The 25,881-nt window shown below is 37.3% G+C and overlaps 1 protein-coding gene across 2 annotated transcripts; it reads right to left on the bottom strand.

Moving 5' to 3' along the window:
* Nucleotides 1–2: 2 nt before the first annotated feature.
* Nucleotides 3–25,429, bottom strand: LOC131943853 (ras-like protein family member 12). 2 transcript variants are annotated; one of them, XM_059304139.1, is made up of 6 exons: nt 25,243–25,429; nt 19,577–20,026; nt 10,244–10,300; nt 8,746–8,819; nt 2,572–2,759; nt 3–1,208 (listed from the first exon to the last, which is right to left on the bottom strand). In XM_059304139.1, exons 2-6 carry the CDS (start codon nt 19,662–19,664, stop codon nt 884–886), a joined length of 732 nt encoding a protein of 243 aa, XP_059160122.1. In that variant the 5' UTR covers nt 19,665–20,026; nt 25,243–25,429; the 3' UTR covers nt 3–883. The 2 variants fall into 2 exon arrangements, with proteins under 2 accessions (XP_059160122.1, XP_059160123.1); XM_059304140.1 differs by having other exon boundaries at nt 25,337–25,429.
* Nucleotides 25,430–25,881: the final 452 nt, after the last annotated feature.

The following is a 25,881-nucleotide window of genomic DNA, read 5'->3' as shown; positions in this document are numbered from 1 at the left end:
AGCACTTACGTGTATGTGTGGCTAGATGGTAGCACTAATGTGTATGTAGCACTTACGCGTACGTGTGGCAAGCACTAATTTTTACGTGTGGCTAGGGTGGTAGCACTAATGCGTACGTGACCATATTTTAGAAACATTCCGCATGAACAAAAAATGTTACTCATATTTTTAGGATAAATCTCAAATGAAATATTATATGGCATGAAATATGAGTTTAACTCACACGCTCACAATGCACGTGAAAAAGGAGCTCCTAGCACTGCTAAACAATGCTATCTGAAGCACGTGAATGGAAACGTTTTTTCCCTAATCCATTGACATTTTTGCTGCGTGTTAAATGTCAGCTACCTACCTCCCTTAGGATCGGCTGAAAACGCTTTGATATTTTAGCTGATCAGCTGACATCTGTTGACATATGTCATGTTATGAAGATGTCGTGAAATGTCACACGGTTCCCATTCCAAACGTGTTTCGCTATTTGTGTTTAGAGCAAACATTTTCCCCAGCACCGTAACGACAGGTGAAGAGACTGTTCAGGTCTACACCAGTAAATGCAACAGCGATATTTGCTCCCAGGTAGAGATCAATTCTCTATGGATTCGATGAAAATGTTCTAGAAATATTATCGTCCACACTAGCTAAGAATCCGCCTAAAAGTTAAAGTACTTAAAAATCGTGAACATGTGCAATTTCTGAGTACAGCGGTAAAAAATGTGTAGTCTACATACCGAGTTCTCGCTTTGTACACATTCACCAAATGATATGTTGATATAAATAGAAATGTTAATAATATACACTGAGCCTAGCAATTTTCTTCTATAAATAAACTTTGGCAATTGCTATCCATCGTTACTTAGTTTTGCCATACGGCAAAAAGTTGATGTTAATTGAAAATTTTGAAGAATTTGTTCAAAGTTTTCTTTTGTTGTATTTTCTCGTCCTTTTTGTCCGTGGCGCCTTTGGGAGACTTGGGTCTCCGTTGTAGGGTCATCTGGGACTGGGCCTGCTGCTGGGGCCCCCAGTGGGCCTGACGGTCGTCTGCTATGTAGACGGGCTGCATGATGTGACCGTACTTGTCGTGGTGGGCCTCCTGGATCAGCCGGTGGAAGACCTTCTCCACTAGCTCGTACTCTTCCGTCGCTGTCGTCTCGTAGAACACAGAGTCGTACTCGGTTGCTAGGGACGCTCCTTCAGATTTATTCACCTGTCTGTTTGAGTGTGAGATAGAGATACAGGGAGAGAGAGGTTATATTTATATGATAGTACGGTTGTTATATATTTAAAACACTGAATAATGTTTAGATTTTTAATTATTAATCGGAATTCAAAGAGTCGAAGCCAATTACAAACACTCAATTTATTTACAACACACACACACACACACAGAGTGAGAGTAAAGTAATGCGCAATTGATTTCATGTACAGTTTCACCATCTGCAGGTTATAATTTCAATTCAATTACCTCGAAGTTAGGTTAAAACACCGAATGTGTACACAAAGATTATTTTTATCTAAGCCAGGACACAACAACAGGAGCCATGTTTTCCTACCCTGAGTTGACCTACTTTTTTTTAGTTCTCTCACAGATCACGAAGTCGGTCAACTTTTCAGACCATCCCCCCAATGTATTTAACCATCTTCTAAATGTACGAGCTCTGCTAGTTACAACTTAAAGACCCAGATATTCTACTTGTAGATAGTAGATGCGAGTAACGCTTCTTTCAAAAGTTTATCCTACCTTGTGAAAGCTGACAAGATAACACACACTAGCGGTTGCCGGCGTATGATTTAATAAATTGAATATTTTAAATCTGAGTCACGTGATATTATTTGATTATTGAATTCATGTGATGCTGTATGTTCTGTAATGGACAGTTCGATCTCCAGTAATAGCAGCGCCTTCAATCTAGCACCAGACGGATCTATACGAGGTAAAGGTTACTTTTATCTGTGGTACAATCAGAAGGTAACTTTAGACGGGTCTACCGCTGGGATGGGGAGCTGAAAATGGCGGAGGACATAGAGGAATGGAGGAAGTTGATCAAAGCACACTCGTGGAGCCAAATGGGTCCATTTAGAGTGCGGGGCCGACGATGAGGTCGCAGTGTTATAACTTTAAATAGAGAAACTTCAACTAGAGACCTAATCACTCAATTAAATATTTCATTAGATGAGCTACTAGCGGGATCACAAATAAGTACGTTAATCCCCCACCTGATTTGTTAATCCCCCACCTGATCTGTACATCTGTAACACCTACAACAGGTGCCGCACTTCTTATCTCACATTCGCCTTTTACATTTTTTTTAAATTCATCTTTTATTCAGAGGAACCTGCTACAAATTTTTTTATCAACCTTTAATCTTCTAATGAATACAACAACACACCTGTTTAGGTTAGTTTAACCAACCCAATCCACCTACTCAACCACTCCTACTCCCTACCACTCTTCCCCTATAAATCACTCCCACAACCACACCTTCTCCGAAACCACTCCCCCCCCCCCCCCCACACGGTGCCAAGAAGCGCCGATTCTCTCTACCAGATGCTCACCTGATAATATGGACTCACCTGTAACGTTCCAAATCTATTTTATTGCCCACGAGAGCTAGTGGGCATTCTCGGCCTTGACCTTTGAGGTAGATAGAAATACTCTCCATGTACTCCTTGGCCACGTCATAGGTCTGTCTGTTGGTTATACTGTAAACTATCAAAAATGCGTCGGCCCACTTCAAGTATCTGCTTGGGTCACAGTCCTCCTAAGCTCCGTCAAAAAAAATATTTAATTTTACATTTGATTTATGTAGAAATATTTGAAATGTTTACATTAGATTTAAATAGAAAATTTGAAATTTTACATTCGATTTAACTTAAATAGAAAATTTGAAATTTTACATTAGATTTAAATAGAAAATTTAAAATTTTACATTTTGCACATCAGTATCATTTATTTTCAATTCATAAGAATTCTCTAACAGTAATTAATAGCAGCACGAAGGTTCACTAATCAAAACTACGGTTAATTCTAAACAATTAATACCATGTTTGTTATGACTTAACCAAGTAAAACATTTGTTAATTATTGCTCATGTTGTTGTCCATGTCTTTCTACAAACTGTAGAGCATTCTAGATCAGATAATTTTTGTCTGTCTTGGTCTGTGAGGATTAATGTATGTGTAATGGTAGGCCTTTTGTGACTTTATGTACCAGTTATGATAGGTCTACACTTACACACTGTAATAGAAGCTTACACTTACACACTGTAATAGTAGGCCTACATTTACAGACTATAACAGTAGGCCTACAATTGCAGAATGTAATAGTTGGCCTAAACTTACAGAATGTAATAATCGGCCTAAACTTACAGAATGTAATAATCGGCCTAAACTTACAGAATGTAATAATCGGCCTAAACTTACAGAATGTAATAATCGGCCTAAACTTACAGATAGCTTCAGGTACATGTGTAATGCTAGCTTACTTCTAACAATGTACGAGTAAGAATTGTTTTATAAGTAACTCGTGGGTGGGTTGTGTTCAGAATTCTACGAGAATATGTGTTGAACACGATTTGGTGTGATGTAATAAATTAGGTGGTAATTAATGTTTAATATATTAGATGGTTTGTGTTAGTGGAAACATTAGGCCTAAAACATGATTCGCAAGACTGTAATTCTGCCTTCTATGGACCTCAGACCTTGCTGTCCTGTCTTCTAGAGACCTTAGACCTTGCTGTCCTGTCTTCTAGAGACCATACAATTTGTCCTGTCTTCTAGAGACCATACAATTTGTCCTGTTTTCGAAAGACCTTAGACCTTGATGTCCAGTTTTCTAGAAACCTTATCCTGTTTTCTAGAGACCCGAGCCTTTGCTGTCATGTCTTCTAGAGACCTGAGCCCTAGCTGTCCTGTCTTCAAGAGACCTAAGACTTTGCTGTATTGTCTTCTAGAGACCTTGGATATCGTGTTTCGTCTTCTAAGGAATGTTTTTCCAGTTTTGTTTTTAAAAACACACCATGAAAACCGTTGTTGAATTTTTCAATGTGCGTTGTAAATCTTAATGTGAACAGGTAGTTCATTTTTACACCTGCTATCACTATGTCAGGGGGAAGGGGAGGTAGATGGTGAAAGGTGCATGCATCACGTATTTATCTTCCCCTGGATTCTGATCATTTCTCTCTCCATATCTCGGCTTCTAATCTCCCAGAAAACAGCCTGCCTCAACAGCGTACTTATGACATCATTAGAAATGGCGGATGTTTGTTTATAATCAAATGAAGTACCAGGGTATTAAAAGAATGGACGCCGTGTGCGATGCAGATTTCACGATAAAATAGAAGGAGAAAAATATGAGAATGTTAGCTTTTGGAATAATGGGTGTATTGTTTAAAATGATAAAATCGGACGCACGCTGAGCTAAACTTAGCTTGCTGACAAATTCTTTTAATAAACTATTTTAAGGGAGCTTTGAGAAGATATTTCACAAGTTTTAGACTTGTAGTACTCTCTAGAGGCACAGTGTAAAAACGTTAAAACTCAACCTTAAAGAATTTTTTAAACGAACTAATTTCGACTTGAGCAATCTATATGTTAAATAGATATAAGAGATATGATCACGTGTCTAATGGAACTTTGGAAATCTCTACAAGAAAATTCTAGCAGACAAAAGTCCCAGGGGGTGTTACCTTCTCTAGTGCTAGAGCTTAGGGCTGTCAGGTTTTTACCTTTATCACTAGTACCAGGTGAGTGCTTGGGTGCAAGGTAAAACACCGGTTGGCTTGCAGGAGAAATCTAGATTCATTTGGGGGATGTCCAACCTAGTTGAGACCCGTTGCAAGACACTTCGGGGATTGTCCAATCTATTTGGGAAACTTTGCAAGACACCTTAATTTTGGGGATGGCCCAGCCACGTTGAGAACCAACCAGTTGAGACCCGTTGCAAGACACTTTAAATTGGGGGATGGTCCAATCAAGTTGGGGACCGCTTAAATAAATTTTCCTAGTAGAAAAGCAACCAATTCATTCTCGGAGTGAAAAAGCAATTCACACAACAGCTTTGTGAAAAACTCTATCCACATAGTATCATGGTGGGAAAGGCTGTCCAAATAGTAGCTGGGTGGAAAAGGCTGTCCAAATAGTAGCTGGGTGGAAAAGGCTGTCCATATAAATCTTGGTGGAAAGCTACCATCATAGTATGTTTGTGGGAAAGGCTATCCACATTGTACCTTGATGGAATAGGCTGTCCAAATAGCATCTTGGTGGAAAAGGCTATCCACATAGTAATTTGGTAGAACAAACTGTCTATATAGTGTCTTGGTGGAACAGCAATCCACATAGTATCGTGGTGCAAAAAGCTGTCCACATAGTATCTTGGTAAAAAGGCTATGCACATAGTATCTGGGTGGAAAAAGCTATGCACATAGTATCTGGGTGGAACAGCAATCCATACAGTATATTGAAGCCATCACAACACAGGGACGATAACTCAATTTGCAAGGTTTGACTGCGCCGTTTGTTGACTCGACTTTCTCAAATCTGCAAGCCTAAGCTGGTAATTACGGTTGAAAGCTGCGTAAACAAGACGTCAGTGCAGGACGTGCTGGCTCTAATGACGTCTGTGACGTATAAAAACACGACTGCAGAATCAGTGAAACAAGATGCTGGGTATTTTAATTAGCTGAGATCGTAATCTCATGTTTGTTAGGTGTAGGTCTTCAACTTGGGAGCAGTAGGGTAGTTTTAAGTTAGGTAAGTTAGTGAAGGTGTCAAGATTTTAGGGGTAGGTCTTTAACTTTGGTGGTTTGGTAGCTTAAAGCTAGATAAATTAGTGGAGCAGACTTTCTTCCAGGCATCTCTTCGAGGGGGGGGGGGCAGAGCCGAAGAAAGTATAACGCCCCGCAAATGGAATTTATATAGAAATATATACTTTTAACAGTGTCCGCCCCCCCCTCCCCGGAGAAAAACGTCTGGAAGAAACACTGCCTATCAGTATACGTGGGTATAGATGAAGTGGGTAGATTAAAGTTAGTGTGTAAGAGATTCATGCTTTTATTTTTATTTAGGTTTGAACTGGTTTTGTTCAGTTTAATTTAAAATATTTGGAATTTTTTTTAAAAGAAGGTTATAACATAAGAAAGTTTCCAGATAAGTAAGTGCAGCTTGGAATAAGTCAATCTAGAACTGACTCCTGTACAATCCAGTTATACAATATTACAAACCCTGAACGCAATACAAACAATTAATTAAACTTGCTATAATGAAACGAAAAATCTTTTAAAACCATTTATTATGTGCTACTGACCTATCACATGTGTCCATGATGTGCTACTGACCTATCACATGTGGCCATGATGTGCTACTGACCTATCACATGTGGCCATGATGTGCTACTGACCTATCACATGTGTCCATGATATGGACGATGTATGATGTGCTACTGACCTATCACATGTGGCCATGATGTGCTACTGACCTCATCACATGTGGCCATGATGTGAACGATGTATGATGTGCTACTGACCTTATTGTGGACGATGTATGATGTGCTACTGACCTAATCACATGTGTCCATGATATGAACGATGTATGATGTGCTACTGACCTAATCACATGTGGCCATGATATGGACGATGTATGATGTGCTACTGTCCTTATCACATGTGTCCATAATGTGAACGATGTATGATGTGCTACTGTCCTTATCACATGTGTCCATGATGTGGACGATGTATGATGTGCTACTGACCTTATTGTGAACGATGTATGCTGTGCTACTGTCCTAATCACATGTGTCCATAATGTGAACGATGTATGATGTGCTACTGTCCTTATTGTAAACGATGTATGCTGTGCTACTGTCCTAATCACATGTGTCCATAATGTGAACGATGTATGCTGTGCTACTGTCCTTATCACATGTGTCCATAATGTGAACGATGTATGCTGTGCTACTGTCCTTATCACATGTGTCCATAATGTGGACGATGTATGATGTGCTACTGACCTATCACATGTGTCCATAATGTGCTACTGACCTTATCACATGTGTCCATGATGTGGACGATGTATGATGTGCTACTGACCTATCACATGTGTCCATAATGTGCTACTGAACTTATCACATGTGTCCATGATGTGGACGATGTATGATGTGCTACTGATCTTATTGTGGATGATGTATGATGTGCTACTGACTTTAGCACATGTGTCCATGATATGGACGATGTATGATGTATGATGTGCTACTGACCTTATTGTGTACCATGTATGATGTGCTACTGACCTATCACATGTGTCCATAATGTGGACGATGTATGATGTGCTACTGATCTTATTGTGGATGATGTATGATGTGCTACTGACTTTAGCACATGTGTCCATGATATGGACGATGTATGATGTATGATGTGCTACTGACCTTATCAAATGTGTCCATAATGTGCTACTGACCTTATCACATGTGTCCATAATGTGCTACTGACCTATCACATGTGTCCATAATGTGCTACTGACCTTATCACATGTGTCCATGATGTGGACGATGTATGATGAATGATGTGCTACTGACCTATCACATGTGTCCATAATGTGCTACTGACCTTATCACATGTGTCCATGATGTGGACGATGTATGATGAATGATGTGCTACTGACCTATCACATGTGTCCATAATGTGCTACTGACCTTATCACATGTGTCCATGATGTGGACGATGTATGATGAATGATGTGCTACTGACCTATCACATGTGTCCATAATGTGCTACTGACCTATCACATGTGTCCATAATGTGCTACTGACCTTATCACATGTGTCCATGATGTGAACGATGTATGATGTGCTACTGACCTTATTGTGAACGATGTATGATGTGCTACTGACCTTATCACATGTGTCCATGATGTGGACGATGTATGATGTGCTACTGACCTTATCACATGTGTCCATGATGTGGACGATGTATGATGTGCTACTGACCTTATCACATGTGTCCATGATGTGGACGATGTATGATGTGCTACTGACCTTATCACATGTGTCCATGATGTGGACGATGTATGATGTGCTACTGTCCTTATCACATGTGTCCATGATGTGGACGATGTATGATGTGCTACTGACCTTATTGTGAACGATGTATGATGTGCTACTGACCTTATCACATGTGTCCATGATGTGGACGATGTATGATGTGCTACTGTCCTTATCACATGTGTCCATAATGTGGACGATGTATGATGTGCTACTGACCTTATTGTGAACGATGTATGATGTGCTACTGACCTTATCACATGTGTCCATAATGTGGACGATGTATGATGTGCTACTGACCTATCACATGTGTCCATGATGTGCTACTGACTTATCACATGTGTCCATGATATGGACGATGTATGATGTGCTACTAACCTTATCACATGTGTCCATGATATGAACGATGTATGATGTGCTACTGACCTATCACATGTGTCCATAATGTGGATTATGTATGATGTGCTACTGACCTTATCACATGTGTCCATGATGTGCTACTGACCTTATCACATGTGTCCATGATGTGGACGATGTATGATGTGCTACTGACCTTATTACATGTGTCCATGATGTGCTACTGACCTTATCACATGTGTCCATAATGTGGACGATGTATGATGTGCTACTGACCTTATCACATGTGTCCATGATGTGCTACTGACCTTATCACATGTGTCCATAATGTGGACGATGTATGATGTGCTACTGACCTTATCACATGTGTCCATGATGTGGACGATGATATCTTGACCGTCCAGGTCCTCGTGTTTTGTGTACGTGCCCTCTAGAGGAGAGAAACATGGTCTATTTTTAGCCTGACTCTTGAGTTCTATATTTAGATTAAACTTCTTTGAACTTCAGGAAAACTTAAAAATTATGCGCATTTTTAAAACATCTTAATTTTGTAATTTCGAATCAGATTAATTAACAGATATTTTATATGTTGTAATGACATATTATAATGCTGTTAGTGTTTCTTAATAAAGCGCTTACACAGTGATCTTTTTACTATCTATTTGGTTTTTTGCCATTGATGACGTAAGTTCTGTCATGTTACAGATATTGAACTCTGCACCCCTCTAGAATCCCCCCCCCCTCCCCAACCCCCAACTAACTAGCTCTAACATCAACACATATATGTTAAGCCTATATTTATCTGGCATGTGTTCTTGTGGTGATGATCCGTCAAAACATCTGTCATCGTTTTTCTCTTTCCAGATAGTTTTTATATCCGTCGAGTCTTTGAATGAAAATATTGTTTATACCTGTCATGTTTCTTAATGAAAATATGTCAAGCCTTTGAATGGAAATAATTTTATACCTTTTATGTCTTTGAATAAAAAATATGCTTGCACCTGTCATGTCTTTGAAAAGACATTTTTTATATGTTTTATGTTTCTGAATTTTAAAAAAAAATGTGTGTTTATAAATCGAGACACCTGGTAGGGCCTACACACTTTCCTAAAAGAAAAACAAACGCTATTTTTATACTGAATACGGTAATGATTTATTCCAGTTCAAATATACATTGATAGCGCAATGATTTAAGAATTTAAAAATTTGACAATCTTTCAAATTTCGCAAGTACTCTTTGTGAGAACTTAAGTTTATGATCTTCGTAAAATGTCAATTTTTCTTTAATTAATTCACCCAATTATCATTTTTTTTAAATATTTTGTACATAAAAAAAAATAAAAGCTGGATAAGAAAATAATATATTTGATTATATTCTTTGACATGTTTTGATATTCAACAAAGTGATGATTAATTGCTGTTTTTTTTTCTTCCATTATTTATTCAATTTACTGTTAGTTTAACTTTTCTTTAAGTAATCATATTTCCTGCACGCGCGAAAATCACGTGACTTCAACTTCCGCTCACGTGGCTAAAGGATAACACATATAAACTAACATGGCTTTCTAAAACCTATCATTCACCTGTTATGCTAGTTAAAAGGTCGATAAAAACACTATATTAGTTGTTATCGAAACTTTTGTTTCAAATTTATTGTAATAAAGAGATTATACGTCACTTGTAGAACTGCTGAACGTAGTTGTTTAACTTGATGTGTTTAAAGTGATATAATCTGTCTGCCGGGTTTAACTTAGTTTAACTATTATTTTGCTAATGTTGTTGTTAAATGCTGATTTGTTTTGTCTATACAACAAACCATGTGGCAAGGCTAGTAGAAACTGTCACGTGACTGACCTAAATCAGGATCGTATTCCATGATGAACCTCCTCGTGATGTACTTGACCGTCAGAGCTGGAAAAGTGAGAGCATAGATGTTCAGGTGTTAGGGAACACGAACATAGAGTATGTTCAGGTGTTAGGGAACACGAACATAGAGTATGTTCAGGTGTTAGGGAACACGAACATAGAGTATGTTCAGGTGTTAGGGAACACGAACATAGAGTATGTTCAGGTGTTAGGGAACACAAACATACAATATGTGTCGACGTTTGGGAAAACAAACATAAAATATGTTTAGAACTTAAGGAAAACAAACGAAACAAACATAAAATATGTATAAAAGTTAGGGAAAACAAACGAAACAAACATAAAATATGTTTAGAACTTAAGGAAAACAAACGAAACAAACATAAAATATGTATAAAAGTTAGGGAAAACAAACGAAACAAACATAAAATATGTTTAGAACTTAAGGAAAACAAACGAAACAAACATAAAATATGTATAAAAGTTAGGGAAAACAAACGAAACAAACATAAAATATGTCTAGAGGCTAGAGAAAACCAGACACAACAAACCTAAGATAACAACACACAAAACCTCCCCAATTAACTAATTAACCCATAACAACAGTTACAACCTCCTCTTTACACCTATGAAAACAACCTTTACAGATTCCCTGATAAACATTTAACAGCAACATTTACAACTTCGCGTATAAACCTTTGACTACAACTTTTACAATATCCACTATACACATCCTCTGATACACTTTTTAAAATGTTTCTAATTCTGTTGCCTTGCCGAATCCATCCACCCCCCCCCCCCTCCCCAACATCACTCCCCCCCCTCCTCAAGATGTTTTTCTTGTGTAAACTGAGACACAGGGACCTGACAACCAGCCCCCACCACTACACATGTTTTCCTTAAGCACGCGCTAGCACGAGTAATCTGATTGATAGGACGGCTTTGTAGAGTGTCTACTGTAGTGGTTTTATAGTGTCTACAGTACTCGATGTCATTTGTAGAGGGTCTACTGTAGTGGTTTTATAGAGTGTCTACAGTACTCGATGTCATTTGTAGAGTGTCTACTGTAGTGGTTTTATAGTGTCTACTCAGTGACTTTGTAGAGTGTCTACTGTAGTGGTTTTATAGAGTGTCTACAGTACTCGATGTCATTTGTAGAGTGTCTACTGTAGTGGTTTTATAGTGTCTACAGTACTCGATGTCATTTGTAGAGTGTCTACAGTACTCGATGTCATTTGTAGAGTGTCTACTGTAGTGGTTTTATAGTGTCTACAGTACTCGATGTCATTTGTAGAGTGTCTACAGTACTCGATGTCATTTGTAGAGTGTCTACTGTAGTGGTTTTATAGTGTCTACAGTACTCGATGTCATTTGTAGAGTGTCTACAGTACTCGATGTCATTTGTAGAGTGTCTACTGTAGTGGTTTTATAGTGTCTACAGTACCCGATGTCCTTTGTAGAGTGTCTATAGTACTCAGTGGCTTTGTAGAGTGTCTGCAGTACTCATTGGCCCCTTCTGATTTGAATGGGCCTGGTCTATTGCGCATTGTGTTAAAGTGCCATATCATTCATGACCATCCTTTGAGATTTATTATATATTTTTTGTATACGGTTCTTTGGGTATGATTTAGGCGTGCTAGATTTTTTGGGGGTGAGCAGTGTTGTTGATTAAATGTGTAGACACGTCGGTGTGACCTAGATCCCGCTCACGGCTGCTGCTATGATTATGTTATGATGAGCGTCAGCTACGGGAGAGAGAGCAGAAACGCCTGCAGTAGACTGGCGTCTGCTACAGAACTCAGGTATCGCAGACTTGGGTTACAAAAGGTAAGGCACGGCGGGGGTCTCGGGGTGCGAGCTGTAACAAAAGGGTTATATCATCTTTTGCTACTTCCGGTTTTTATTTGAAACATTTCAACTCACATCCGCTCTCGGTTGTTGCTAAAAATAGCCGCCCTATATTCGCCTAATGGCTGTAGTACATGTTAAGTTTAAACAACCTCGTGATGTAAAACACATTTTTTTTTCTCGAGACATACAAGTTACATCCCATATCTGTTTGTGCTTTTAACAGAGTGCTATAATTACATCGGCAGTATAGTACACAATGGTCGCATGGTAGTGCTTACGAATGATAACACTAGGGTATCGAGTTCGGATCCCGGCATCGAGACCTACTGACGTCTGAGTCCACCTAGCTGTAATTGGTACCCATCTCACATTAGGGAAATCAATGCGGCCGGGCATAGTACTGGCGACACTACCCCCTGAATGTTGAGATCATTAAAACAAATGAACTCTACTGTATCTGCTTTATGTGTCTTGATCACGAACGGAATAAACCGGGAGTGATCTCCCCTAAACTTTCTCGAATATTCTTATGTAAAATAACAGGGGATGGGAACTCGGGCTATAGACATGATTTTTAATCCATTTTAAATACTTAAAGTTTTAAAAATATAATAAAATCTAGTAGACAAATTAATTGCACACCAAGTGAACGCCAAATAAAAAAGCGCATAATAGTGCGCAATATTATTAGTACTTTTAAAATTTACATTAGTTTTTTGAGAAATCGGAAGTAGCGTAAATTACTACTTCCAGTCAACGGAAATTACTCAAAATTTAACAGATGGTAGAGAATTAGATCTTTTACTTTCATGTGAAATTTCGTTTATCTATCTGAAATAGTACTCAAGTTATAGGCTTTTGAAAAATTCAAAGTAGGAAAAGTACCACTTCCGGTTATCGGAAATCGCTAAAAAGTTGATACGGATCTACGATTTTGATAAAATACTTATATATGAAATTTCATCAACCTAGCTGTAACGGTACTCAAGTTATCGTGTTTACACACGGACAGACAGACAGACAGACACACAGACAGACACACAGACATACGGACAAGATTGCAAAATTATGTTTTTCCGTATCAGTGAGGTGTAAAACGTCGAGATTTGTAAAAATCTCGATTTTTTTTTTTGCACGATTACAACTTTCTCTATACTTCGTATATACGAGAAAGTAAAAAGAAGATGATATTACACAAAGAAGTTTAAATCATAAAAAAGAACTATTGCAGCGTTGTATCTTTATGTTTTTCATCTGGGGTTTTAAGCTGTGTCGAAGGAGCGAAAGACGGTTATACGAAGCTACAAGATAGGTTTAAAGTGGTTCAACAATGTTTTTCGTTACGACTGGAACTTGGCCAAATCAAACAATAAGTTCGCGTGTTGAGAACACACCCTGGGGAAAATACCTGCTTGTCTTTCAGTCAAATCTATTGTAACCTAACACTTACTGTAGACAGTTTCATTTCAAACCTTTTATCAACAAGTTTTAAAATAAAATCGATGTTTCTGGAACGTTCGGTAGCTTACATCTATTCCAGCATGAATACCGTGAAGCATGTTTTATACAGAGATGTTAAGCTACACTTACAGCATGTTTATCTCTTAAAGTACGGAAGCGGGTAATAGACCGGGGGTAATGTTATATTGCAGTTGTTGTTTTTTTGTTTGTTTGTTTGTTTTTTTTGGGGGGGGGCTGGTGGGGGGAGGGGGGTAATTTGACAGGGAAGTAATTGGCTTGGGGTAATTGCTGGGAGGGGGGTGCGGAGGCCATGACGTGGGGGGACTGTCTATAGATAATTGACTGGAGGGGGGGGGGCGGATAATGTCCTACGCCTATCTTTAACAATATTTTGTTTTGGTGAGAGTGTAACCTAACTCTATTGATGTAGCCTGGTTCGAATCCCTACCCTTTCTGCCGTCACGTGACGCATCTTCCCACACATCCACTTTGTACTTTACCCCTCCATAGACTGTTCTTCGTTAATCCACACGTTCTATCCAAGTAGTTTTCACCTTTTCCTATCAGGTAGCGTAGCCTGTCTAATTTCTGAGTTGTATCAAGCTAGTGTTATATAAAGCCAAACACTATTATAATAAATTTCAAATTATTTTTAAAACCATTTACATACATCAAGTTCAGTGATATTTTTTTTTAAACTATCTAAGATATTTTTCGTTCAAATAAAAATAATTTCAAGGTGTGATTAAAGCTGAGCAGTCAAAGCTCGTGAGCTTCTGCACGTGCTCCTGGCCAATCACCTGATGTTGACGTCACAAGATGGATGGTAATGACCTACTTTAAGATAAGATGGGACATTAAGCATCGCTCGTATCGTATAACAATCAACATTACCCGGGGTTTTTTTTAAATGACATTTTGTGTAATAACATTGAGAAAATGTTTGCATGTCACTACGTCTTTGAGAGTCGGGAACCAGAACACTTCTGCCATGTGTGACCACAGAGATTTGCCCAGATGTGGAGCTGGGCTAATCGTAACCTAGATCATCGCTAATTTGTTAACTTCAAAAGAAGACTAATTGGATAGCTCGTAAAGTGTAGCGCCACTCTTTGTCTACATACATTCTGAGGGTTTGAACGGCCTTGTTTCCTAGGATGAGTTCAAAGAATAGTCTTTAAAGTTTTAGAGATAATTTACTGGATTTAGGACTTACCAGTCAATTAATAACGAAGCACAAGATTAATTAACTAAGAACCACCAAATGTATTATTAAGATCCGCTGCCTTAATATAAGAGGATCTACCACACTTTAATTAGGATCCGATACATTAATTAATTAGGAACCACCAAATTGACTAATTAATAACCACAAATTTATTTTAATTGTGAAACACCAAATTTATCATTAGGGTCCGCTACATTAATTAATTAGCAACAACCAAACTAATTAATTAAGAACCATTAAATTAATTAATTAGGAACCAGCTCATAATTGATTATTAGCCATCTAATTAATTAATTATTAACCACCACATTAATTAATTCGGACCCACATAATGTCGGTCTTTAGGCGTCAGCTCTGAGACTGCCTTTAATTTTATGTCCTCATCTCACTGAGTCCGAGTGCCTATTCCAATCAGTGAAGGAGAGAAGTAGGGCAATGGCTGACTGACACACTACCGAGCGGATTACATTACAGATTCCCACCTTCCGTTATCTCATGCCCCGTAAAGTGGCAACAGATAAAATAAGATTTGAACCAATTAGATGTGAACCAAATGTTCCTGTTTGATTACGATTCTCGGTAAACCTTGTCACGTGTGTCAGTCACATGACCACGGGGAGACTTGTTGCTGTAGGGCCTGCCGGATCTACCTCAAATTTCCCTGGAAATGACTTGCCTACACGGCACATGTAAGGTGTTTTGTTTCCCCAGCGTGTTTTCGTCCCCTCAGCTATTTGTAAAGCAAACAGCAGTAATCCACACAGCCTGTCGACAGCCACAGGCAGGCAGGGGCGGCACCAGGCTGGCAGGAAGAGCGCAAATGACGCAGGTAACGGGCCCAAATAGACCCCATTCAGCCTTATCTCCCGACTCAAGCTTGACGCGTCTTCTTATCTGTTATCATTGTCGGGGATTGGCGGAAAGACCCGATTCATTTTTGTGTTGATTTGAAGTATCATAGCTGCCCCGCAGTTACAGTGTTGCTAATAATAGATAGAGATAAACAATATCAAAGCACAAGAATACAATAGACGTAATTCCCGTGTTTGTTGTTATGGCAATTGTAAACACAGATACATAATTCTGGTTAGGTCATGAACATTAATAGGTCCTAAGCAAATAGAGCAATTGCGATGGTAAACCATCAATAAATAGGACATACCACGTTAAAGATTATTTGTCCTAATAGTCCGAAAAAAGTAATAGAATTAAATACAACGAGCCGACCCGCGGCGTATCATACGCCGCTATTTAGTTGTTTAATTTTCTACTTTTCAGTAATTCATAATTTGTGAGTTCGACAGTATCAATGCTGCCACTGAAAATATATGCTTTAAAACACTATCAGTAGGCCGTTAAGGACGATAACCCCCCACCCCAACCCTCCTTTCCCCCACCCCTACCCTACACCCCCCCCCTCCCCGTGAAAGCAGCCTTCTCTTAATTACCTCCCCTAAGTTTAAAATAGTTTCAAACTAAATTATCTGCCCCTAATAGGCGTCACTAAACCCGGCTGTACGATTGTAAACATTTAGCGTGAACCACAGCTCACCAGACTATGTTGGGGTGGGGGAGGTTGATTTATGCCTTACAGCTTGTTTTCTAGGGTCTCCAAGAAGAGAAATATATATATATATATATATAGATGTGAGAGTTAAATAATCCTATAATCCTGGACTAAATTGGCAGGGGGTTGGAGGTTATTTGTCCTAATAGTCCTAAACAAGTTGAACAGGACGCAAGATTTTATGGGTCTTAACAAAACATGAACAAAAGCTTAGCCAACAGCGCCGGTAAGATTTGAAAGCGTAGGATGTCAACATCGTTAAAAATGTTCAACAGCTTTTCTGTGAGGAGCCGATCTTTAGAGGGATTCTGAGCCAGGTATGTGCCCAGTGGGGTGCAAATAACTCAACTTTTGAAAGCTGTTAAAAGTCAGGTGAGTGTTTTGAGTCGGGTGTTGTGTTGATCTATGTGTAGGGGTCGGTACACGGCATGTAGGGTTATGTGTACATGGTGTACTGAGGGATGTGTTCACGTCAAGTAGGGTTTTGTGTACATGATGTACTGAGGGATGTGTACACGGCATTTGTTTATCTGTACATGGTATATTTTAAGGATGTGTACACGACATAGGTTATGTGTCAATAGTGTACTGAAAGATGTGGACTTACGGGTTCTAGCAGTGTACACGTACATTATAAAAATGTACACCACAAAATCTAACAATGTATAGAAGTACGTTTATGAGTGTACACTATAAATACACCAAGATCTGTCATTTTTAAATGTAGTGGTGGATTTATCTATTTTCCACTAATAGCTGACTCAAGTTACGAACAGAAAATTACGATTTAACGGCCTCAAATATTGAAGGCGGCTATTTTAATAACTCAAAATAGGTTTTTGCATCTGATTTATGTGCGCTTATGGGGTGTTTGTGTGTAAAACTGTAATATAGGGGGTGTTACGGCTGTACAGCAGTGATTACTTGTTTGCAGTGATACCCTGACACCACTAAAGATAAAAAAAATACAGCAAAAAAAAACCAGTTTAAAGAGATGCAACTCTTCTTGTAAGACGCCGAGCCGAGTGGCAGTGGACAAAAAAAAAACAAGAAGTAAAGAAAGGTACAACAGTACAAAACTGAGCTAGTCGCTACAGAAAAAAAGGTCACCAAATCTTCCACCCCACATCTTCATCAGAATCCCTTGATTATTAGACTTTTTTTGTTATATGTTACAACGCTTTCTTTATCTAGGGACTCAAATGTGTTTTGTAGTGACCGAAAAATTTCACATCGGCTCTACTTCTACTGCTCCAAATGACCGACATTATTGAAATTCTAATTTTTAGTATTTTTTTAACATGGACACGCCCTTGATATTTAGCATTGTGTCTTTTGTGTATTGGTTAAAAAAAACTTTAATATAAAATAACGGATTAGAAGTAATTAACTTTAAATTAATGATCATCAAAATCGCATACCAGCTTTAAAAAAAAGATATAAAATTTAATTTTACTGAAGGTGTTTTTATGTTGACGAGAAGGAATCAGTGGCGGATCGACTAAATCAGAAGGGACTTCGACAAAAGGTATGCATCAATACAATTATCTGCTGTAGGGCCCACGTCAAAAAGCCGTGCAAGTAATGATGAAACGGGTATAAATTTCCCGAAACATACTTCAAAAGTTTTCAATTCACATCCATTGCTCGTTTCAATTAGAAAGGGACATTACAATTTGAAAACATCATTGCTAGTTTTAAAAAAAAACAACTAACTAGTACGTATTTACCAATAGTTTACCTATAGTTCTAGTTCTGCTTTAAATGTTAAACATCCTTTTTGTTAAGAGTTATTTTTTGGATGGATAAATTGTTATTTTTATTTCGTTTCGATTCTTTTGTGTGCATGTATATTTATTTTTTTATGTATATGTACGTTAACTTGTTTACTTTGTTTTCCGTTTGTTTATTTGTGTCTATGTGTGTGTCTATTTTGTGTGAAATTTAATGTGAAAAACCACATCCCAACTCAAACAAACGCCAGTACTATCCAACGTCTGCTGCGTGTTTCCGGTCTGTACAGTTTTCACGTCATCACGGAGCAGACGGCAGGTTTTATGGATTAATTGCCGCGCGCCATCTGGCGGGTATCGGGAGCATCTTGCAGGGAACAATAACATTTTCATCTCGTCTGTTTGAATAGCGGGCCAACCACACAGCCACTTAATGGCGGGACAACCACACAACCACTTAATGGTGGGCCAACCACACAGCCACTTAATGGCGGGCCAACCACACAGCCACTTAATAGCGGGCCAACCACACAGCCACTTAATGGCGGGACAACCACACAACCACATGATGTAGGGCCAACCACACAGCCACTTAATGGCGGGCCAACCACACAACCACTTAATGGTGGGCCAATCACACAGCCACTTAATGGCGGGCCAACCACACAGCCAGATGATGTAGGGCCAACCACACAACCAGATGATGTAGGGCCAACCACACAACCAGATGATGTAGGGCCAACCACACAACCACATGATGTAGGGCCAACCACACAACCACATAAATACGGGCCAACTACACAGCCACATGATGTAGGGCCAACCACACAACCACATAGAGACGTGCCAACCACACAACCACTTAATGGCGGGCCAACCACACAACCACACGATGTAGGGCTAACCACACAACCACATAAATACGGACCAACCACACAAACATATAATGGCTGGCCTAGCTCTTAACCACATAAGGCGGGCTAACCACACAACCACATAATGTAGGGCCAACCACACAACCACATAATAGCGGGCCAGCCTCTCACTGCTGGACGGTTTTCTTTAAACCAGCATGTAGTGGTAAGTGCTAGGGGGGGGGCGCTATTCTTTACCCTTTACAGTCGTCTGTAATAGTTATTGTACTTTTATGCTTCAACATTTTAAGGTAACAAAAGACACACCCATATATTCCCATCGAAAACACTCAAATACTGCACCGGAAATCATAGTTTAAAAATTCGAAAAAATGATGCCAAACCGGAAATACCTGATAGCACTACGGAAACACCCTAAAATACACCCGGAAACAACCGACTGCCCAGACACTGAAACAAGACACAAATCTGCTAAAGCTGCCACTATTCTGCTAATCTACCAAACAACCAGGTCTAATTAACCATTTGACTTGATTGTATTAGATCATGTCGGGTTACCTAACATTTTAATTTAGTCCTGATCAAGCGTTGACCTAATTTACTGACCTGATTTCCCGACGCCCAGTGCACCAATGAGAGCGATGTTAAACTCCGGCGTCGCCCCATTTCTGTGGAACGGCTTCCTGCCACTCATGCTGACCACCTGTGTTCTGCGAGTCTGGCACCCTCGACTGGGCCTCGTCCGCTGCCTGCACGGTTTATTTATGCTCCGATCTAAAGCTGTTCACAATCCGTCACCCTCTCCACAGAAAATATCCACCTTGCTTGGTAACACACTAGATCCACTGTAACTCAAGCACATTATTCCCGTCCACACAATGTATCCACCTTATCCAGAGCAGACACGATATCCACAGTACCTGGATAACATTAACCCACAATTCTCCCTGTCTTGAAGCCGCTTTGAACACACTAATAGGCTAATATAAAATTAGGTGTAATATTTGTAGCACGTTGCCCACTTGACGCCAGCTAATTGACTGCATTGAGTTCCATCTACAAAGTTTACAAAGATAAAAGAATATTTGACATCACACATAAAACGAATACTGGGATAAAAATACTTGAAGGATTGATGTTTTCGGGGAGTGTCGGGGTATTCGACAAGTAAGATTTTGTTTACTTTACACGTACAGGGGTAAAAGATGTTTGAGTTCAAGTACTCTTCGTACTGACATTCAGCTCAGCGTTCACATTAACATTTGCATTAACTTTTGTATCAGGATTCACATTAACATTTGCATCAACTTTTGTATCAGGATTCACATTAACATTTGCATCAACTTTTGTATCAGGATTCACATCAATCTTTTGTTTTAACATTCACATAAACTTTTGTATCAAGATTCACATCAACATTTGTTTTAACATTCTCATCAACTTTTGTATTAACATTCTCATCAACTTTTGTATTAACATTCACATCACTTTCGTATTAGTTAACATTCACATCAACCATATTTATATAACAGGTGAGTTCCAATAGTTACATCAATTATTGCATCAACATTCACAATAACTTTGCATCCAACACTCACATCAACGTTCCCATCAACATTTGTTTTAAAAAAAATTTCAATTTTTGTATCAACATTCTCATCAACTTTTGTATTGACATTCACATCAACGTTTGTATCAATTAACATTCACATCAACAATATTTATATTACTGCATTAACTTTCAAATCAACTTTTGCATCTAATATTCACATTAACATTCAAAATAACATTTCTATCAACATTTACACCAACAGTAACAGCAGCATTTGCATCGAACATTCACGCCAACACGAATATTAATATCAACATTCACAAGCCCATCAACATTAACATGCACATCAACATTCACATTAACATTATATCCATCGCAACATGCGCATCAGAAATTCATCCATAATTACAACTTAAAACCCATAACTACGGATGCATTGTTATAAACATTGACAATAACATTTAAATTTAACGTTTATAATAACATTGACAATAACATTTAAATTTAACGTTCACAGTAACATTTACAATAACATTTAAATGTAACGTTCAAAATAACATTGAAAATAACATTTAAATGTAACGTTCATAATAACATTGACAATAACATTTAAATGTAACGTTCATGATAACATTGACATTATCATTTAAATTTAACGTTCACAATAAAATTTATAATAACATTAACAATTCATTTAAAATTAGCATTACAAAATACATTAAAATCAGCATTTACATTTCAAATAAAAATTCACCCTAACTTTATACAATAGACATCATATTTCAGTTCGTTATACACATCAACATTCCTGATAACATTTGACATTTACATCAAAGTTCACATCAAAAGTAGCCAACATTATGTGTGTTGTTTTTATTATTTCTGAAGTTGTTTCCACTAATTTTGTTTTTAATTTTCACAGTGGTTTCCAAATGTTTGTTTTTCCTTTTTAGTTCATAAATAAAGTGTCTTTAAAATATCTCTAAATATTTTTTCGTTAAATTATGTTGTACTCTAGACGTAACTATTCACTGAAAAAATTATTTTTAAAATTGTATTCATTCATTTTTTTTTAGATTTTGTATTTGTTTCCTTATTAAATGTATGAATTATTTTCCGACTTCGAATTTTAACTGACCTTAATTAACAGCAATTAATTTAAAAAGCAATTTTAAAAACATTTAAATAGCTGCTAATTGAGCCAAGGGTAATTAGGATGGAAGTTTTAAAAAATTAATTGCCAAGTCCGAGTTTTAAAATTATTGATTTGACACCTACAAATATATGGCAAAAACTTTCTTAGAATAAACACCACGTACGGCATCTTCTTATCTAGTTCTTTTAACGTAATATATCTACTTCAACAACCGAAACACCTTGATAAGTTTAGATGTTGATTATCTGTTGTTGTCCTTGATCTCACATGTTCAAATATTAAGTTTCTTTGTGTTTGCTTTACTTAGGATTAGATAACTTAAAATGTATGTCCTGGTTATATTTGGCTCACTATATATAATGATCATTTAGTTTCTTTGTGTTTCCTTTACTTAGCTTTAGATAACTTAAAATTTTAATTTTTTATTATATTTGGCTCACTGTATATAACGATCATTAAGTTTCTTTGTGTTTCCTTTACTTAGGATTAGATAACTTAAAATTTAAGTCCTGGTTATATTTGGCTCACTGTATATAACGATCATTTAGTTTCTTTGTTTTTCCTTTACTTAGGATTAGATAACTTAAAATTTAAGTCCTGGTTATATTTGGCTCACTGTATATAACGATCATTTAGTTTCTTTGTTTTTCCTTTACTTAGGATTAGATAACTTAAAATTTAAGTCCTGGTTATATTTGGCTCACTGTATATAACGATCATTTAGTTTCTTTGTTTTTCCTTTACTTAGGATTAGATAACTTAAAATTTAAGTCCTGGTTATATTTGGCTCACTGTATATAACGATCATTTAGTTTCTTTGTTTTTCCTTTACTTAGGATTAGATAACTTAAAATTTAAGTCCTGATTATATTTGGCTCGCTGTATATAACGATCATTTAGTTTCTTTTACTTAGGATTAGATAACTTAAAATTTAAGTCCTGGTTATATTTGGCTCACTGTATATAACGATCATTTAGTTTCTTTGTTTTTCCTTTACTTAGGATTAGATAACTTAAAATTTAAGTCCTGATTATATTTGGCTCACTGTATATAACGATCATTTAGTTTCTTTGTTTTTCCTTTACTTAGGATTAGATAACTTAAAATTTAAGTCCTGATTATATTTGGCTCGCTGTATATAACGATCATTTGGTTTCTTTGTTTTTCCTTTACTTAGGATTAGATAACTTAAAATTTAAGTCCTGATTATATTTGGCTCACTGCATTTAACGATCATTTAAAAGTCTAGCTCCTGATTATATTTGTCTCACTGTATATAACGATCATTTAAAAGTCTAGTTCCTGATTATATTTGTCTCACTGTATATAACGATCATTTAAAAGTCTAGTTTCTGATTATATTTGTCTCACTGTATATAACGATCATTTAAAAGTCTAGTTCCTGATTATATTTGTCTCACTGTGTATAACGATCATTTAAAAGTCTAGTTTCTGATTATATTTGTCTCACTGTATATAACGATCATTTAAAAGTCTAGTTCATGATTATATTTGTCTCACTGTATATAACGATCATTTAAAAGTCTAGTTTCTGATTATATTTGTCTCACTGTATATAACTATCATTTAAAAGTCTAGTTTCTGATTATATTTGTCTCACTGTATATAACGTTCATTTAAAAGTCTAGTTCCTGATTATATTTGGCTCACTGTATATAACGATCATTTAAAAGTCTAGTTCCTGATTATATTTGTCTCACTGTATATAACGATCATTTAAAAGTCTAGTTTCTGATTATATTTGTCTCACTGTATATAACTATCATTTAAAAGTCTAGTTTCTGATTATATTTGTCTCACTGTATATAACGTTCATTTAAAAGTCTAGTTCCTGATTATATTTGTCTCACTGTATATAACTATCATTTAAAAGTCTAGTTTCTGATTATATTTGTCTCACTGTATATAACGATCATTTAAAAGTCTAGTTCCTGATTATATTTGTCTCACTGTATATAACTATCATTTAAAAGTCTAGTTCATGATTATATTTGTCTCACTGTATATAACGATCATTTAAAGGTCTAGTTACTGATTATATTTGTCTCACTGTATATAACGATCATTTAAAAGTCTAGTTCCTGATTATATTTGTCTCACTGTATATAACGATCATTTAAAGGTCTAGTTACTGATTATATTTGTCTCACTGTATATAACGATCATTTAAAAGTCTAGTTCCTGATTATATTTGTCTCACTGTATATAACGTTCATTTAAAAGTCTAGTATCTGATTATATTTGTCTCACTGTATATAACGTTCATTTAAAAGTCTAGTTCCTGATTATATTTGTCTCACTGTATATAACGATCATTGAGAGGTGGGGGTAATGCTGTGATGTGAGATTTTAATTATAAAAATAGTAACTGTGTCAATGTTTGATGCAGGCAGTGTTACACCTGTTTGATCGTAGGCGTATTGAGGTGGATTTTCCAGAGTAGTTACTACTCTAGGCTCATCAAATAGGCGTAGGGCTAGGCTAAGGAAACTGCAGATCTACGATAGGCAAACGTTAAAACATTTTAGGCTGGTTTTTATGCGAAGTTGTTTTAATTGTGTATGCTAGGAAAAATGTTATATTGGTTTGGTTGAAGAGTGCCTAAGATGTTTCAAACGAACATGTATTCTATTATAGCATCAGGGCCGCTTTACTGAGTGATCGATGGTCGCTGTAACAAATATTTTAAGATATTCGCCATAACAGTGACTTTAAGACATATCCTCTTTAAGATATTCGCCAACGTATATAGTAAGATTGTCGGAATCACAGTGCTTTTAAGAAATTCGCCATCAAGGCAACATGAATACATTATAAATTCGCAAACACTTGTACCTATTAAACCATATTTGTAAATAAATAATATTAACTCACTAAGCATTAATACACATTTACAATCACAACAATTTGCCATCACAAAACATATACCATAATGATATATCTGTGATCTCAATGCCGCTGCCATTGTGTCAATACATCACATATTATAAATAATAACAGCACATCTACCATATCAACATATTTACCATCAAATAAACCTTCATACCATCATTACATCGTCTACTATCAGAATACTTCAATCATAATAAAAAACACTTCTAACATAACAATACAGCTACCGAAACATAGACCTTCACAACTCATCCCCTCAGAACAATTACTATCTATCATAGCATATCTACCATCATACCTACCACTTCAGCACATTTACCATCACAACTACCACGGCAACATATCTACCATCACAACTACCACGGAAACACATCTACTATCATAACTACCACGGCAACACATCTACTATCACAACTACCACTTATGCACATCTACCATCACAACTACCACGGCAACACTACTACCTTCAAAACCGCACGGGCAACATTTTTACTATCACAACAACCACGGCAACACAGCTAACACCACAACAACCACCACAACACTTGGACCACTTATGAATTGATCCAGGCAGCGATGATGTCGACCTAATCTCTCCCCCACTAGATCACCCGGTGTTCATCCCTCTAAGGCACGACCGTAACACGTACTTGCCTTGAACCGGGGCATGTCTAGAAATAGCAGATCAAACACAATCAGACGTAAACAGTTTCCACCATAGTCCCACACGGTGCTAGAACTCACACACTAGTGCTAGAACTCACTGCACCCCCGAGTGCCGGGCCTTGCCACTGGCTCCTGCCTGAACACGCGCGCCTACACGCTCCGAGCACCTGTCTCTCGATCGTTCCACTTCTGCCAGACACGGCCTGGACAACACGAGCGGGAACCAGAAGATAAGACCGGGGATTCTGGGAGTGGAATAAAAAAATGGTTGATTTTTTTTTTAAACTAGGTAAGGAGGGGGAAATTAAAGGTGATCTTTGTCTAGCATGCTTTTGTAAAAAAAATATATAGTGAAATAGATGAAGCTATCAATAGTTTAATGGCTATCAACAATTCAACAGGTATCAGCAATTCAAATGTATCGAGATTTCAACAGCTATCCACCATATACCATATACACCTTTCGAAATGTATCAACAATTAAACAGTTCTAAACTTTTCAAAATCTATTAACATTTGAACCTCTTTTAATCATTACACGTCATCAACTCTACATCTACAAGCGTCTTTCTTCGATACACTTTACACACATGTTTTATGTGTTACTTTCTTACACTTTACAC

The sequence above is a fragment of the Physella acuta genome, unplaced genomic scaffold, assembly GCF_028476545.2.
Source record: "Physella acuta isolate Inbredline_101_S28 unplaced genomic scaffold, ASM2847654v3 ptg000470l, whole genome shotgun sequence".
NCBI lineage: Eukaryota > Metazoa > Mollusca > Gastropoda > Physidae > Physella > Physella acuta.
Note: the sequence above shows the minus strand (reverse complement) of the source record. Positions and strands in the feature narration are given on the sequence as shown.

Bases quoted from the DNA above. Each gene is read 5' to 3' on its own strand.
- LOC131943853 (XM_059304139.1), bottom strand. From the start codon at position 19,664: ATGAGTGGCAGGAAGCCGTTCCACAGAAATGGGGCGACGCCGGAGTTT. The intron at 8,820-10,243 runs GTCAGTCACGTG...TCTCTCCTCTAG, and splicing joins GGAATACGATCCTGATTTAG to AGGGCACGTACACAAAACAC. The intron at 1,209-2,571 runs GTGAGTCCATAT...ACACTCAAACAG, and splicing joins ATAGATTTGGAACGTTACAG to ACAGGTGAATAAATCTGAAG.